Source organism: Vicugna pacos, chromosome 2 (genome assembly GCF_048564905.1).
Source record: "Vicugna pacos chromosome 2, VicPac4, whole genome shotgun sequence".
Classification (NCBI taxonomy): Eukaryota; Metazoa; Chordata; class Mammalia; order Artiodactyla; family Camelidae; genus Vicugna; species Vicugna pacos.
In genome coordinates, this window is record NC_132988.1 from 9,648,546 (window position 1) to 9,664,907 (window position 16,362).

At 42.6% G+C, this 16,362-nt stretch overlaps 2 protein-coding genes across 5 annotated transcripts; one reads left to right on the forward strand and one right to left on the reverse strand.

Moving 5' to 3' along the window:
- The first annotated feature begins 221 nt into the window (after positions 1-221).
- LOC102536726 (tripartite motif-containing protein 60-like) lies at positions 222-10,435 on the forward strand. 4 transcript variants are annotated; one of them, XM_072972349.1, is made up of 3 exons: positions 222-309; positions 8,133-9,132; positions 9,734-10,435. In XM_072972349.1, exons 2-3 carry the CDS (start codon positions 8,418-8,420, stop codon positions 9,814-9,816), a joined length of 798 nt encoding a protein of 265 aa, XP_072828450.1. In that variant the 5' UTR covers positions 222-309; positions 8,133-8,417; the 3' UTR covers positions 9,817-10,435. The 4 variants fall into 4 exon arrangements, with proteins under 4 accessions (XP_072828450.1, XP_006219663.2, XP_072828442.1 ...); XM_006219601.3 differs by having other exon boundaries at positions 8,133-10,435; XM_072972341.1 differs by lacking the exon at positions 222-309 and adding an exon at positions 533-577 and having other exon boundaries at positions 8,133-10,435.
- Positions 10,436-13,679: 3,244 nt separating this feature from the next.
- LOC140699817 (tripartite motif-containing protein 60-like) lies at positions 13,680-16,127 on the reverse strand. The gene is made up of 2 exons (XM_072972336.1): positions 16,041-16,127; positions 13,680-15,559 (listed from the first exon to the last, which is right to left on the reverse strand). The coding sequence occupies exon 2, from the start codon at positions 15,150-15,152 to the stop codon at positions 13,767-13,769; it is 1,386 nt and encodes a 461-aa protein (XP_072828437.1). The 5' UTR covers positions 15,153-15,559; positions 16,041-16,127; the 3' UTR covers positions 13,680-13,766.
- Between the last annotated feature and the right edge of the window lie 235 nt (positions 16,128-16,362).

Here is a 16,362-nt window from a genome sequence, read left to right on the forward strand (position 1 = left end):
CAGGACTCGAAGCAATAACAACGTGAAAAGGCCCCACCGGGAACTAGGTGATCGGCAGAAGTCAACGCTGGCCAGACCACATCCACCCCATTCCCCAAGCTCAGGCGCTCGTCTTGGTGCTCCCGCCCCGTCACTGAGCATGCGCAGGCACATCCCCGCCCACTTCTGGGGGAACCGCCAATCACCGCGCGCCCGGTGCGCGCCGTTTCCTGAGACCGGCCCCTCGGTGGCGCGAAGCCTGCGTCCTGGGCCCACGCCTGGAGGCGCCTCATGGTCGCTGGCCTGAGAGGGTCGAGCCACGCGCTCCAGGTGAGCCGGGAGGGCGAGAGGAAGGGCCGAGGGGGCTTCGCTGAGCGGGGCTTCGCTGGGCGTCTCCCGGCGCCGCACCGCGGGGTCTCCTCCGACTGTGGGGGGCGTGGCGGACGGCACCCAGTGACGGAGACGACCTGGACCGCGGTTTGGGAGGTGGCAGGCCTCAGAGGCATTACTGTGGGAAATTAGGGGAGACTCTCCACCCCGGCGGTTGAGCCATCCGGTACTCCGCACTGTTGTGTCCAGGAGGTTGTCTTTTCAGCAGGTGAGAGGGTGGAGGCTCCGGTATGTTAAACATCATCTAAAGTCACAGGTATTTATTGTGACTTTAGATGATGCTTCACATACCTGATATTTATGGAGCTCACACTCGCCAACACTTTTCAGCAGCTCCAAGAATAGAATGAGTAATCAGTTTTGAGGAGAAATAAGGAAGCATTCAGACCCTGAACCGTACATTCTAGTGTCATTAACCAAAGGTTGAGAAAAATGAATGGGAAATCCCAACTGTGACTTGTGGTATGAGAGATGCGTGGGCCCGGGAAATGAGGGCAGGGGCCGGATGGCCGTGTACTCCGGATCTTGCTGTTCTTACAGTAAGGAGAAGGGCTTGCAGTGCTTGAAATGGGAAGTCGGAAGGTTATATTTGAGTTTAGAATGCTGTATTGTTGAGGGACTGATGACATGGAGTAGGAGACGGTAGTCAGAATAGTCGCCTATGTTTGTTGCTTGGACCGGGAAAGTGTTCCCCAACGCTGTTCTTTTCATTCCACGGCCTGAGTCTAGAAAGTGGGTTAGGGGAGATAAGTATGGGGGAAGGGAGGACCCATTTGAAATCTGTACGGAAACACTAATTTAAATGAAATAACTCTTTTTAAAGCAATATAACTCTTCTGATTCCAAAATTTTCAGTCCTGCTTTGAAATGTGCTACCTGTATTATAGTCTTGGGCAATATTCTTAAAACTTTCTCTGTATATTTTACTCAGTCAAAGTGCCTTTGTAAAATCTGGAATTTTAAACAAGGATTAGGAACCCATGTGACGTGACAGTGTTATTTATAAAAATTAGGTTGGAAGGTCAGAAAGTTAGAAGACACATTTTCATTACTTAATACATTCCTTTTTATAGTGGAGGGAAGGAAAAATATCTTCCCCTCTGCTAGGTTGTTGCCTGGGACACCTCTACCCTGTCCCATAATAAAAAAGGGTAACAGAAGAAAAAAGAAAACAGTTTTAATTACCTATGGACATAATGAACCTGCAGGAGCTCCACAAAGGAATGAGACTCAAAAGGCATCCAGGCAATTGAGGCTTATATACCATACTGAGCTAAGTAGAGGGTGAGGGGTCTGGGGTTTCAAATAGGAGGAAGACAGTTCATTGGAAGAGGAAATAGTTGGTAAACATAATTTGCTCTGCCATGTAAATAAGTCAGGTGGAAAAGTGATCTTTATAATAGATCTCTTCCACGTACAGACTCCCTTTTAAATGTAAATTTTCTTTACAGAAGGCTAACTTCTCTTTTCTGAGTGCTGCTGTGTCTGCAATTTCTCAAAATCGTCCTTATGCCAATGAGCATACTTTGCAGTGGCATCTTCTTCTGCTATTCAATTACAGTATATTAAAAAAGAATTTTAAAGGAATGATACCTTACAGCTTCTTCATAACTGGAATGTATGCACACTTTATTTGCCAAACTACTGCTATGAGCAGTTAACACCTTTTATCCTCACTAAAGAGCAAGCAGTACCAACATACGTAGTAGCTTTTAGACTGAAATAGTGCTATAGTGTATACTTTAATACAATATTACATACTATAATAAAAATCTAGGCAGTTGTGCTTGATTTCTAAGAACTTTTTTGACTTTGAAATTTTATAAGCTCAAATAATACTTGTGCCTAGGGGTCCCCAAGACTGCACCTAGGTTCAGCCATTACTAGGAGGACTTATGGGGCTCAGCATGGAGTGTACTCAGAACTATGATTGATTATAGTGAATGGATACATGCAAAATCAGCAAAGGGAAAAGATGCATGAGGTGAAGTCTGGAGGAAACCAAGGCTAACTTCCAGGAATCCTCTCCCAGTAGAGTCACACAAGACCCACTTAATACCTCCAGCAGCAAGTTGTGGCAAAATGCACAAAATGTCTGCCAGGGAAGCCCTTTAGAGGCTTGGTGCCCAAGAATTTGGGGGGGAACAGGTTATATAGTCAGCCTCTGCCTGGCATGTATCAAATTTCCAGATTCTCAGAAGAAATTCTGGTGGTTAGCATAAGCCACATCATTGAAATCTATGCTTGAGTGCAGTAAAGCATTATCAGGGAATGGTGGGAATCCTTACAAAATCCAAGTTCGCAGACAGCCAAGGGCCAGCCTTTCAAGCAGGCTTTTTTTTTTTTTTTTTGGTACAATACCACTTATTCAGCATCTGTTCTGGGTTAGGTACTGCATGCTGTTCCCACAGCACCATGGTGTATTCATCAACCCAGAAGTTCTCGGAACCCCAACATTTAGGGTTTTTTTTTTAATGGAGGTTTCATTATGTAGACATGGTTTATTAAATCTTTGGCCATTGGTGATTACATCAATCTCCAATCCCTCTCCCCAGGAAGTCACAGGTTAGAAGTGTAAGTCTCAACTCTAATCATACCTTGATCTTTCTGGCGACTTGCCTCCATTCTGAAGCTGTTTAGGAGTCCTTGGCCATCACTTAGCTTGCAAAACACACTCTTGTCACTAGGGAGATTTCAGGGTGTTCAGAGCCCTGTGTTAGGAACCTGATATGAAGACCAAATTCATATTTATTAGGTACAGAAGTAACAAGAAGTATAGGATGCTTAATGGTTTAAAATCATGGCAGTAGTTACATCAATTAATTATGACTTTGGATAAGCCTATTCAGATTCTCATAAATTCCACAGCTGCAATGAGGACTTGTCTCCCAACTGTCAAAATTTGTGGTTTTACTCTACTGGGAAGCTAATAAGTTAGCCTGTTAATGTTTCATAGTTGGTACCAGGTGACACAAACTCTTGGGTCAGACACAGAGGACTCTTAGTACCAGCAGAGCCAGCAACATAAGCATCATGTTTGCATCAGGTCCCCATACCTCCCAAGTCCCACAGAGGTGATGGAGGGGCCACGTGGATGCTGTGTACACCGTGGGTTTATAACACAGCCAAGTAACCCTGAGTTTGGGGGATCCACTTTTAGAGAAAACCTGTTTTTGGTTCCACAGGGAGACTTTACCTCCTGTTTCAAGGGTGCTTTCTTCACACAACCCTGAGAAATGGCCTGGGTAAAGGGAAATCAGGGCCCTGCATTCCTGGCATATGTAGAGGATGAATGCAGGGATGCTCAGGGCCTATGTTGAATTGCCTCTCCTACCACTAATTTCACAGAGTAGTTCTGTTTAATTGAGAATCAGTGACTGTATTTCCACACACTTACCACAGTGCCTGACACACAGCCAGCCTTACCAGAGAAGGTGATTTGAATTCCTTCCAAAAAACCTCAACTCAACTCAGGGAAAAAGTGAGGAAAGGGAATAATTTTTGCACAGATGGGAGATTGAGGGTCTAAGAAATAGTGAGCCCTGCTAGATCAGAGGAAAAGGAGATAGGAGTTGTGGGTCAGTCTGTTTGAAAACCCACCTCTACCAGCCCATTTCTACCATTCACACACCTGACACAAGCCCTGCTTTCCAAACAAACGTGCGTGGATAATAGTAGCCAAAATAACTGGCAAGTAATTCAGACTTAAGGTATGTATTGGCTGGGTCGGGGTGAGGTGGGGAGGGTGTTGATGGTGTGATTTACCTGTAGAATAGGGTTACCTGGGCTACCTGCATGTATATTCAGGAAGGCAGGCCACACTCAGTCCAACTGGCTTGTCTAAGTTCCTTCAGGACTCTTAAACCTGATGTTCTCTTAAAGTGAGTTGGTTAAAATGAGTGAGGAGAGGATGTTAAATGCACGACAAGTATATATAATCAATTCTAAGATGCACTTTTTTTTTCACATTTTACTAATTTTAAAATAAGATGTAGTTTAGAATTGGGAGTCAGAATGAGGTGATTTCCTCTTGATCATAAAGACAAATCCAACATCAAATGTGAAATCAAGACAATTTTACTATGTTCAAGCCTCATTTTATGTGAAATGTGAGCAGCAGGAAAATTTAAAAGAATGGTGCCTGGTAGCGTGAGGGAGAAGGAAAAGAATAGTGTACTGAGTAGCCCACTATTTGAGAGAATAACTCTGCCCAGAAATTGGGCGTAATAGAATAGATAAATCAACTAGAAGTTTCTCTAACTTTTTTTTTTAACGTTTTTTATTGAGTTATAATCTTAACTTTTTTTACTTGAAATATAGTCAGTTACAATGTGTTAATTGTAACTGGTATACAGTATAACCTCCCAATCATGCATATATATTTGTTTTCATGTTCTTTTTCATTAAAGGTTATTACAAAATATTGAATATAGTTCCCTGTGCTATACAGAAGAAATTTTTTATCTGTTTATACATATAGTGCTTAACATCTGCAAATCTCAAACTCCCAGATTTATCCCTTCCCACCCCCTTTCCCTGGTAACCACAAGACTATTTACTATGTCTGCAAATCTGTTTCTTTTATAGATGAGTTCATTAGTGTCCTCTTTTTTCTTTTAACTTTTTGGAAATTTTTCAAACCTACAGCGATGTTAAAAGAATAATGTAGTAAACCCTCTTATTCCCTTGCTTAGAGTGTCCAGTTTTTTAAGATTTGGGATGACCAGTATTCTTTCTACATGTGAGTGCTAGTGTGTGTATGAGTGTAAAATAGACTCTTTTGAACAGTTTATATTACAGATATGTCAGTTTTCCCTTGAATACTTAAACTAATATTTCTGGAGAATATGGATAGTTTCCTTTTTCATTATAAAACTTTATTGTACCCAGTTTATATTGATATACCTTAATTATCTAATACAGGTTCATGTTTAAGTATTCTCAGTTATGTTCACAGTGATCTTTATAACTTTCTCTCTGTTCCCAGTTATAGTCAGATATCACACATTACATTTGGTTGTCTCTTTAAACTCTCGTAATCTTGAGCAGTCTTGCCACTTTTTTATTTTATATAACATTGACTTTTTTAATATTTGTGTTTTTTAGGGTTTATTCATTTATGTATGCATTACTGTTACTCAGTTTTTAATAAAAAGTCCTTGAGTATTTTCTACATGCCGATGAAAAAGGTAGACTAAGAATGTACTTATTCAATATTCATGGCCAAAAGAGAGAGTAACTAACAAGCAAATACATGAAGTAGACAATTTCAGATTATGATTGCATTCTATGGAAGAAAATAGAGATAGCAAGAGAGTGTAGGGAGAAGGCAGTCAGATTGGGTGAGTAGAAACTGTTTCCCTGAGGAGATAGCATTTGAGAGAGAAGACCTGAAGAGAAAGACAGAGGTGTACAAAGGTTCCTGAAGAGAATGCTCCACTCCGTAGCAATGACCTCAGCATTGATGAAATAAAATTTATATTTTAAGGCAGGACAAGAAAATTTAAGCATAAAATTCTCTCTCTCTGTTTAGGCCACCTCTCTCCTTCCTCATAGTGCAGTATGTGCAGCATTACACATTAACCAGGGCTCTGCAAAGATGGGAGTGCCTGCTCCGACTTAAAGACCAAATTTTTACCTTTTTTCTGACCCTAGCAATATAACTTAAAAGAATAGCATTCTTTCCCAACTCTGTAGGAGGTCATAATGACTTGCTGCTTCCTTTGTACATGCTTACTTGAACTATGCATCCTTGGTGAACTTTATGTAAAATGTCAGTATATCATTTTGCTGTATGATCCTTAGTCTTGAAAATGTATATAACTGGGCCTTCAACTTCTAACAGGTGGAACAGTTCCCAGAGCTTTCTGAGAGTCTGTCTCCTGGGTTATAATCCTCAGTTTGGCTTGAATAAAATTCCCCCTCTTCTTAACTTGATCATGAATTGACTTTTCATCTACAGCATATTCAACCACAACAAGATAATTGTCGCTGCAGTGTACCGAGGTAGGAAGAATCATAGGACTCCATCTCAAAGTGGCTAGTAGGGCTCAGTATTTAATAGGGCTTTGTATACTGTGTTGAGAAGATGAGGATTCAGATACTGGAGGAATGTAAGCACTGGAGAGAGAGATTCTAAGTTGTCTATTCAGTGGAAAAATGTGATTGCTGAGTGGTGAATGGATGCAAGGGAGTGAGAGTGGAAGCAGGCTGACCAGGTAGACGGTGGTACGAGAGCTGATGGCAGCTTGGTCTGGGTGGGGCCTCTATACTGTGTCCATGTATCTCACAAGGTAGCAGACTGCCCCCAAAAGGTACAATCAATGAGTAGAAAAAGCAAGGGACATAGTAATGGATCATGTGTCCCAGGGAACTGTATAGAATGAACTGCACCACTTCCCTCTGAGTTAAACATTTGGATGAGCCTGCAGGTGATTTTCCTAAAGCCTTAATATTTTGAAATAATTACAGATTCACAGGAACTTCTCAAGATAGTACAGAGATAGTACACCCTGATACCCACTGTGCATGTTCTCATGTTTCTTAACAATAAAATATCAAAACCAGAAATTTGATATTGGTCAAATGAATATGTATCGTTCTGTGACACTTACACATACAGATGCATATAGCTGCCAGCAAAGTCAAGTTACAGAACTTTCTCTCTCTTTGAAGTCTTTCATACTACCCTCCTGTAGTCACACCCATGTCACTCCCACTTCAGACCAAAAGCATGCCACCCACTTAAAAAAAAAAAAAGTTTGGAGGTGGGGGTAATTAGGTTTCTTTATGTATTTTTTAATTAATTTTTTATTTTATTTTTTAGTGGAGGTACTGGGGATTGAACCCAGGACTTAGTGCATGCTAAGCACACTCTATTGTGTGTGCTATACCCTCCCCCCTTTGTAAAAATTTTAAAATTCTTTATTTTGGGGGAGGATGGTAACTAGGTTTAGTTATTTATTTTTTCAGAAGGAGTGCTGGGGATTGAACCCAGGACCTTGTACTTGCTAAGCATGCACTCTACCACTTGAGCTATACCTCCCCACCCCCCCATCCACTTTTTTTAAAGTAATATTTCAGAGTAACATTCAGAGATCATGACCCCTCATCCATAAGTGTTTCAGGAGGTATTTCCTAAGAGTAGGATAATTTCTTAATGTAGCTAAAGTGTAATGATTGAATTCAGGAAGCTTAACTTTGATAATATTGTTATCTAATAAATAGAACATATCCAAAATTTTCCCATTGTACCATACTATTGACTTGATGGCAGTTTTTCTGCCTATCTCGAATCAAAGCTTAAGATCATAAATTTCTCCTAGTTGTTTAGTTTGTTTAATGTAGAACATTTCCCCTATGTTTTTCAGTCCATTGTTGTTTATGCAGACTTTTAAGACTATTGTCTTATTGAATGTTGCAGTGGTTTGGATTTTGGTGATTACTCCCCTGTGATTAGATTTTTTGGGAGTGGTGGGCTGGCAGAAATGTTCCATAATCGATTTTCTTCCCATTGCAGGCCATCAATTTGTCCCTTCATTGATGAGGAGTTATTCTCTAGATCTCTATATTGTAAAGGCACTTGCTTCGTCTCTCTGTAAAAGAACTGTAATTTCTGGAGAGATATTTTGAGATGTATGAATATATTATAACCCAGGAAATTTTACCTTAGGGTTTCGGCAGTCGTTTATTTTTATCTGAATTAGGATATTGCAATTGCAAGCCTGGGAAATTTAGAAATTAAAAACTTTTTTCTTCTGTAGAAATGACTGCTTGCTTGAACCTGTGGCTACTTTCTTCAAGAAGCAAGTCTTTCATGTTAAATGTAGATCGGCTAATTTGTGATAGAGCTACAAGCAGTGAACCTACTTGCCCTTCAAGCTGAGGTGCAGGGGGCTAGACAGGACTTCAGTGGCTGCTCGGCAGGCTGGTCCAGTGACACCCAGAGCTGGTCAATCTGCGATCTCTGAGCGAGGATAGCTCCTCCTCCTCTGGGCTTGAGCTTGAGGCCAGCCTTGCCAAAGGGAGCATTGTTGTGATAAGACTCCATGGAGTTTGTGACAGCGCTAGTACAGCTCCAGGAGGAGTCTAGCTGCCCCATCTGCCTGGACTACTTGAAAGACCCAGTAACGATCAACTGTGGGCACAACTTCTGTCGCTCATGCATCAGCAGGACTTGGAAGGGCCTGGGTGCTCCCGTCCACTGTCCTGTCTGCCGTGTTTGCTTTCGAGACAGGAACCTCAGGAGCAACTCCCAGCTCAGCCATTTGACTGAAATTGCTAAGCTGCTGCAGATCAGAAGGAGCAAGAGGAAGAGGCAGGAAGAGAGTTCCATGTGTGAGAAGCACAACCAGCTTCTGACCCTTTTTTGTGGGAAGGACCTAGAGGTTTTATGTACACGGTGCAGTTTCTCCATTCAGCACCAGAAACACTACATTTGCCCCATTAAGAAAGCTGCCTCTCATCACAGGAAAATTCTGGAATGTACCATTAAGCCCTTGAAGGATAATATGGAACAAGTTGAAAAAGTGCTAACTCTGCAAGCCAGCAAATCAGTTGAACTGAGAAAGCAGGTGAAATACAGGAGAGAAGAAATACATTCTGAATTTGAGCAACTTAGACTATTTCTACAAAATCAGCAAGAGGATATTCTTCGGCAGATGGAAGATGAAGAGATGGAGATTTTAGCAAAACTAAATGAAAACTTTGTAACATTTACAGATCATGTTTCCTCATTGAAACATCTGCTGAGGGAGGTAGAGGGTAAGTGTGTGCAGTCAGACCTGGAAGTACTGAGGCAGGCTAAGAGTATCCACCACAGGTATCAAAACCTAACCCCTCCTGAACACTTTTCATTCCAACTAAAGAAATATGGGTTTAGCCTTCCTCCACAGTATTCTGGCTTTGACAGAATTATCAAGCCATTTCAAGTAGATGTGATTCTAGACCTTGAAACAGCACATCCGCAGCTTATTGTCTCTGAGGATAGAAAAATTGTGCGATATGAGAAGAGAAAACAAAGCCCTTGTTATAACCCAAGGAGATTTTATCTCTGCCCTGCTGTCCTGGGTTGTAACAGATTCCATTCTGGTAGGCATTACTGGGAGGTAGAAGTGGGAAACAAGCCTAAATGGACATTGGGGGTGTGTCAAGACTGGTTTCCTAGGAGCTGGCGGAGTCAGCCGGTGGTTGAGGGGGGATTCTGGGCAATTGGGCGGTGTGCTGAGAGTATTTATGTTGTGTCGGGTCCTAAGAGAAACCGTCTCCTGCCCATGGTAGGACCCAGTAAGATTGGCATTTTTCTGGACTATGACTTGGGTGAGGTTTCCTTTTACAATCTGAGTGACAGATCTCTTCTCTATAGTTTCAGTGATTCATTTACAGAAGCCATTTGCCCCTACTTCTATACTGGAATCGATTCGGAACCTCTTAAAATATCTTCAGTAACAGATGATGAAAGTTGAAGTACCTGGGAAACAGTACAGCGTCAGTGTTTAGCGGCAACTTAGGGAATTTAGCTTCAGTAATCCTGGGACTGTTTTTAAGGATTGCTGCTGAAAACCAGAATAGATTTGTAGTCTGCGTTTTCAGTAACAATAAAAACATGGTAGTAATGCCAATTTCATAGGTATTATAGGTATCAGTTTTCAAGTTCTGTGGATTTCTAAGATGAAGTAGTTGAGAATTATATTACTTGACACATCCAATAAATGATTTGCTGTTGAAATTGCCCGTAAATCGTTTTTTAGTTACAGTTATTTCTTTACTATGATATAAATTTTGTCAACAGTCCTCCTTACCATATACCTACCTTTCTTTTTAGTGGATTTTTCTGTTTACCTCCATATATCTTATATACCTTAATATCATGTTCTGTTCTTTCTTTATTGTATGTGTCTGTTACCAGTTGACACAATTGACTGATACTTATGAATAATGAGGATTTTTGCCTATTAAAAACCCTTTCCCTATACACATTTATGCAGATCATAGGTAATCTTAAGGTTTTTTTCCCTTGTGAACATGGTTCTGAATCTCATGTTGCAATCTGGACAAGCTATATGTATATAGTTATCATCCCACCCCACCATGCTGGGACTTGTCCTCCAATCTTGGATTCCTTGTTGGTTTAATCCTGTATCTTCCTGCTTGTTTCTCTTCATTTTGGAGTGTTGTGATGACAGTGTTTCCATGTAATTCATTATCGTTGATTTTGAGAAGTGATACCAGTCTGATTCTTGATACTTTGGATACTGATTTTTTTATAGTGTTTAAATATTTTTATTCCTGAAAGTTTGAGTTTTGTTTGTTCATTTATCTTGCTGAATTCTGAGATACTCCATTTGTCAGGATTCTCCAGAGAAACAAGCAATAAGACGTATACTGTTAACCAGAGAAGACTCTGGGCTGCAGCTGAAATCCGAAAGTCATCCTTTGGCTGAACTCCCTCTTGTTCGTTGTAGGTCAGTCTTCTATTCTATTCAGATTGGGTGAGGCTCCCCCACACTTTGGATGGCAGTGTGCTTAAAGTCCACCGTTTTAAATGTTAACCTCATCCAAATACAGTCTCAGAGAAACATCTAGAATACTATTTGACAACATGTATGGGCACCAAGGCCCAGCAACACTGACATATAAAACTAAGCAGATACCTTCAATCCAGAATTGTACTAGCTGAGCAAAACAAATGATTCCTGTCCTGGAGCAGTGTACTTCTAGAATGGAGAAAAAAGACAATCAAATAATAAACAACTGCTACAGTTCTTTCAGGCTGAGAAAGTGCTGGAGGAACAGGGAGAAGCTGATCAGTGTCAAGAGCACGAGAGCACTGTGTGTGGGAAAGGGTCAGCTGTGAAGACTGGCGGTCAGGGCAGGCATCTTAGAGAACAAAGAATGCAAAACTGGATGAGGGAATAGCATTGGTGGAGCACTGCAGAATGAATGGCTAGAGCAAATGTTATGGGGATGGGATTGGCAAGCCGGGGACAGCAAGGGGGCCAACACATAGAGGAAGTCAGTGAAGTGAAAAAAGTTAACAGTGAGATCAGAGAGGTGAGTTAGAGGGAGAGCCAACCTTTTTTTTTTTCCTGTAGGGTCACAAGGCCATGATAGGCATTGTTGTAGTCTATGAAATGGTCCTTAGAGACTTTTGAGGAAGAGACTAACAATATTTAAGAATTTTTTATATAGTATATATGGTCTCTTGGCAATTACTCAGTGCTGCCATTGTAGCGTGAAAGCAGCCATAGATAATACAGCACATAATGGCCTGCCGTGTTCCAATTCAGCCCTTTTTACCAAAGCACGTGCTGGGCTGAATTCAGTCTGCAGGCAGCAGTTTGCCAATATCCTACTCACGGGGCAATCTGCCAATATGAGCATTGGAAATGCAGCATGTACCGTTGACTCAGCAATCCAAAACACCAATCCGACAGGTATCTCCTGAAATCTTTTTTTTGTTTGTTTTTGAGAAGGAAATGGACATTAAATCGTATGGATTACTTGCTATGCCAATAATGACAAACAGGCTTCATCTCAGGACAATGCTGATTGATTTGTAGCGGCGAGGCCTGGAATGCTGTGTTAAGGATTCTGAGGTTTTAAGGAATTTTTCATAAAGTGGTGTCCCATACATGTGAAAGATAGATATCCAAGGTTATTTGTTGTCCTACTGATTTTGAGAAAATACTGTCACAAGTGAAGTTCATCATTGGAGGATTGCTTAAGTGAATTATAGTGCATCCAAATTGGACTGATGATGCTTTAAGCAGAATAACCATTTATATGTATTGAAATATCACTTTCCAAAATAATGTAAAGGTGTAAACAAAATAAAAATGAAAATCATAATGGTGTGTAATATACCATCATTTGAATGTGTGGATGTGTTTGTGTTAGTACATATGTGTTTAAAATATGTGTGGTATACATGAAGATCTAGGAAGTGTTTATCTGTGAAAAGTAAAACTATGTGACTGGGAGATCCAGCATAGTGGGAGACCATTATGACCTTATATACTGTAATTTTTATATTTGTACTATAATCAGGTAACTTTTAAAAATAATCAATATTAATCAGTATTTTTAAAAGTATACCACACTGTATATACCACATTTATATACCTATTATCTAGAGCTACAAGAAAAAAAAAAGGAAAGGAAACTTATTTGCCGACACTTGCAAAAAATGATCATTGGGTTAAAAACAGGAAATATGACAAAATTACAAGCAAACCTAAATTTCAGATTTCCCTTGAAAGTATGGGTGTAAAGTAATAATAAATTTCACAGATAAACCTGATAGGTGATAAATTAATAGTCAATTTATGCTTTATTTTTAATATGTTTGTGTCTGTGGCAATCACGTTATTTAATCTTACAGAGACATCATTATTTGGCAAAAGATTTAGGTCCTGTTACTGGAGATTTTGCAGGACCTGACTTCAAACCCAAATTTGTCTGTATAAACTAGTGCCATGGCCTCAAAACCCAAGTATGTGTAGATCACAAATTTCCTTCAGTTGTTCCTATCAGAGAGTCATCCTTTACTCTGTTGTGAAGGTCCTTCACTTTGTTAGGAAGGACATTTTAATGAACCCATTTGCACCTGCCATTTATTTACAATAGCTAAAACCATGCATTTCAGAGAGATTTTTCATAGTTGTCCATGTCGATCTACATGTATTATTTTTAAACATTCACTGACATTCACTGCAATGTAAGACAAATTAGATGTCTTGTGGTAGCAATTTTCAGAAGAACCGGTTGTGAAACATTTTTGTAACTAAAAATTTCAAGGAATTTGTAACAGAATCCCACCCACACTTTTCTGTGGAGAAAAAGGAATCACAAATATAGTTTTAAAAAACAAAGGCTAAAACTACCTGTCTTCTGATACTTGAAAAACAAACATGAATGTAGCATGCCCCCTGGGATCTGAATATCTGAAAAACTGGAATCAAACGATATTCTAAGGAGTGCTTTGGTCAACCCGCTGAGGCAAAACCCCAGCCACTCAAAATTTACCTGTGTCAAGACTGCCACAACATACCATTTATTACCACTCACTGAGGCCTTGTGTGAAATCAGGGCGGCCACTGGTCCAGAAATGTCTTCAGAGAAAGGAGAAAAGCCACTAGTCTGAGGGGGTTGTTGCTGGGGAAAGCTCCTCTGTAGCCAGGACCGTCCTGGGTGAGAACCGCCTTGCTTAGCCCAGTGAAGGAGCCCCCAGGCTGTCCTGACAGCTTGCCCAGATATGGGGCACAGGGGAGGCCCGAGGGTGAGGGTGAAAAGACATCAGCAGTCAGACATCAAAGATGGACTCAGACTCTTTATTGCAAGGACTTGCCAAGAACATAGCAAGAACGTGGATCATACAGAAAGTCTTCCAAGGTGGCTCAGCACTCATCTTCAACTATACTTATTGTAAGTGATTTAGAAGAAGGTCTAATAGAGAAATAGGGCATAAGTTTTTCTGTAAAAATGTCACTGAATATATACAAAGGAGACCTATCATTCATATTGTAAAAAGAAACTTCTCCCAAATCATAGTCCAGAAAAATGCCAATCCGACAGGCATTTCCTGAAACCCGTGTGTCACGGGTGGTTCCCCAGAGCTGAATTTGCCAGCAGCCATTGCTTGGGGAAGGTGACACAAGAGAATTTCTTGGGAAAGATTCTTTACACACCCCTAAGGACCATTCCCCGCTGCCTCTGCCTTCTACCTGCCAAAAATGCCTGCCAGCATCAAAACCCTCCGAACTCAGGACAGCGGGGTAAGAGGTAAACTCTTGGGGAGGATGAACACAGTTTGGTTCCATCCGTCGAAAAGTTGCAGTTTTCCGATCTTGTGAAATTTGGAGGCTGTGGTGAGCAGTTTCAGGCTCCAGTGTCAAATGGACCTGAAAGGTGCTGATCATTTTGTGCAAGCCAAAATACTGTGGGGGGAGAGTGAAAACCTCCTTCTTTACTTCGTATGAAATGGCTGCTGGGCTCTCTAGGTTTTCATAGCTTCTGTGGATTCTTTCAATGCCTGTGAGTAAATCCAGATCAGTCTGGGAACACTTGTTGGTTATTTCATAAAGCAGGCTTTTCAACGTGGATCCGTGGTCTGATATTTGGATTTTTCTCCCAGTGATTTTATCTTCAACACTCTTTTCTTCATTTAGCAGCTTAACGTGAATTTCATCATGCTCTGTTCCCAAGAAACGCTTAAAGTGTTCAACTTCAGAGTGCAGTTTGCTCCTTTGATTCTCCATGTTGGACACCAACTCAAATGATTTGGAGACTTGCATTTCTAAGCCCTTTCCAGCATCTTCCAGCTGCTTTGTCAGGGGCTCCAGGTAGCCCTTGAGCCTCCTCCTGTGACACACTGCAGCTTGCTCCACGGGCACCAGGGGGTGGTGGCGGTGCTTAGAGGAGAGCCTGCACTGGGGACACAGCAGCTCCAGGTCCTCCTGACAGAACAGGCTCAGGGCCTGACTGTGCTGCTCACACAGGGGGGCCTCCCCCTGCCGGCCCCTCTTGGCCCTCGTGCTGGGAAGCTGCCTCACAGCGTCAGCCAGGTGGCTTAGCTGGCTGTTCCTCCTGCAGCTGCGCTCAGGGCAGGGCTGCAGGCAGAGCGGGCAGGGGAAGAGGTCCCGGAGCCCCTCCCAGCGCTGCTGGAGGCAGGCGTGACAGAAGTTGTGCCCACAGCCCGTGGTCACCGGGTCCTTCAGGCAGTCCAGGCAGATGGGGCAGCTGGCCTCCGCGTGCAGCTGCGCCAGGGAGGCCGCCAGGGCCATCGTGCCGGGAGGGGTCCTGTCTGAGGAGACGCCCTCAGAGAAGCCCGGCTCTCCAGGGGCTGGGACAGGGACAAGCTTCCGACCCGTCACCTGCTCTCTGCCCTTCACGCCCGCCCGCGGGTCTCCCAGGACCCAGGGAGCTGTGTGCCCTCGGGCCGAGTCCTGCCCCTTCCTTCACCTCCACAGCCGCAGCCGCAGCCGCAGGGCCCGGAGCCCCAGGAGCCTCCGCTGCCTTGGGCACCTTGGTCCCTTTCACTCGGTGGCCGGAAATCGAGGCCTGAGAGGCCGTCCTCTCCTTCAGGGACAGCCCAGCTCCAGGTGGCCGTGAGGATCCCCAGCGTGGGCCAGTCAGCACATCCAGACGTGGGCCAGTCTCCGCACAGCTCAGCAGCTCCTTCCAGAAAACGCTAACACGGGGGAAAGAACATGCATTAAGGAGATAAACACCATGTACATAATCGACAGTGTTTTACCAGGTTTTTTTTTTTTTTTCTGGATTCAGATACATACATTTCCAAACAAAAAGGAATTGTAGTCAGTTAGGATAGCAGATGCCTGGTGATGGTTAATTAATGTGATTTTGTTAATGAAAAGAGACTCAACAGGAAAGGTACCCAGTACACTATTTACATATAAAACCCTGTGATATCAGGACCGGCTTCACAGTGATGAGGAGCAGGGAAGGGTGGAGGAGACTCACTGGATGTGAACATGGGACATGTTGGCTGAACTGAGTGTCCTCCCCTCCTCCCATGCAGTTTCTGTGTTGAATCTGTAAATCTCAGCACATCGGAATGGGACTCTTTGTGGTGAGAAGGGCTGTAAAATGTTGATTAAGTTAAAATGAGGCTGCTGGGGAGAGGTCTTAGTTCAACACTGACTGGTCACCTTAGAAGAGACGTCCGGGACAGGCACCCACAGAGGAAAGGAGGTCCCAGGCAGGAAGCGGCCCCCTGGGAGCCCCGGAGCCAGGGCTCAGGGGTAAGTGAACCTCCTGGCCCTTTGATCGGCAGCTTCCAGCCTCCAGAATTGTGACAGAATCAGCGTCCATTGTTGAAGTCACCCCAGCTATGTGCGGTGTTCTGCATGGCAGCCCTTGGAAAGGAATACATTGCTCTACTCTGTATCTGTTATTTTACAAGCTGAGCATGTTCTGTGTGGATACAGTTTCACAAGGGTCACCAGCCACTGTCCCCAGTGTGCTCCTGCC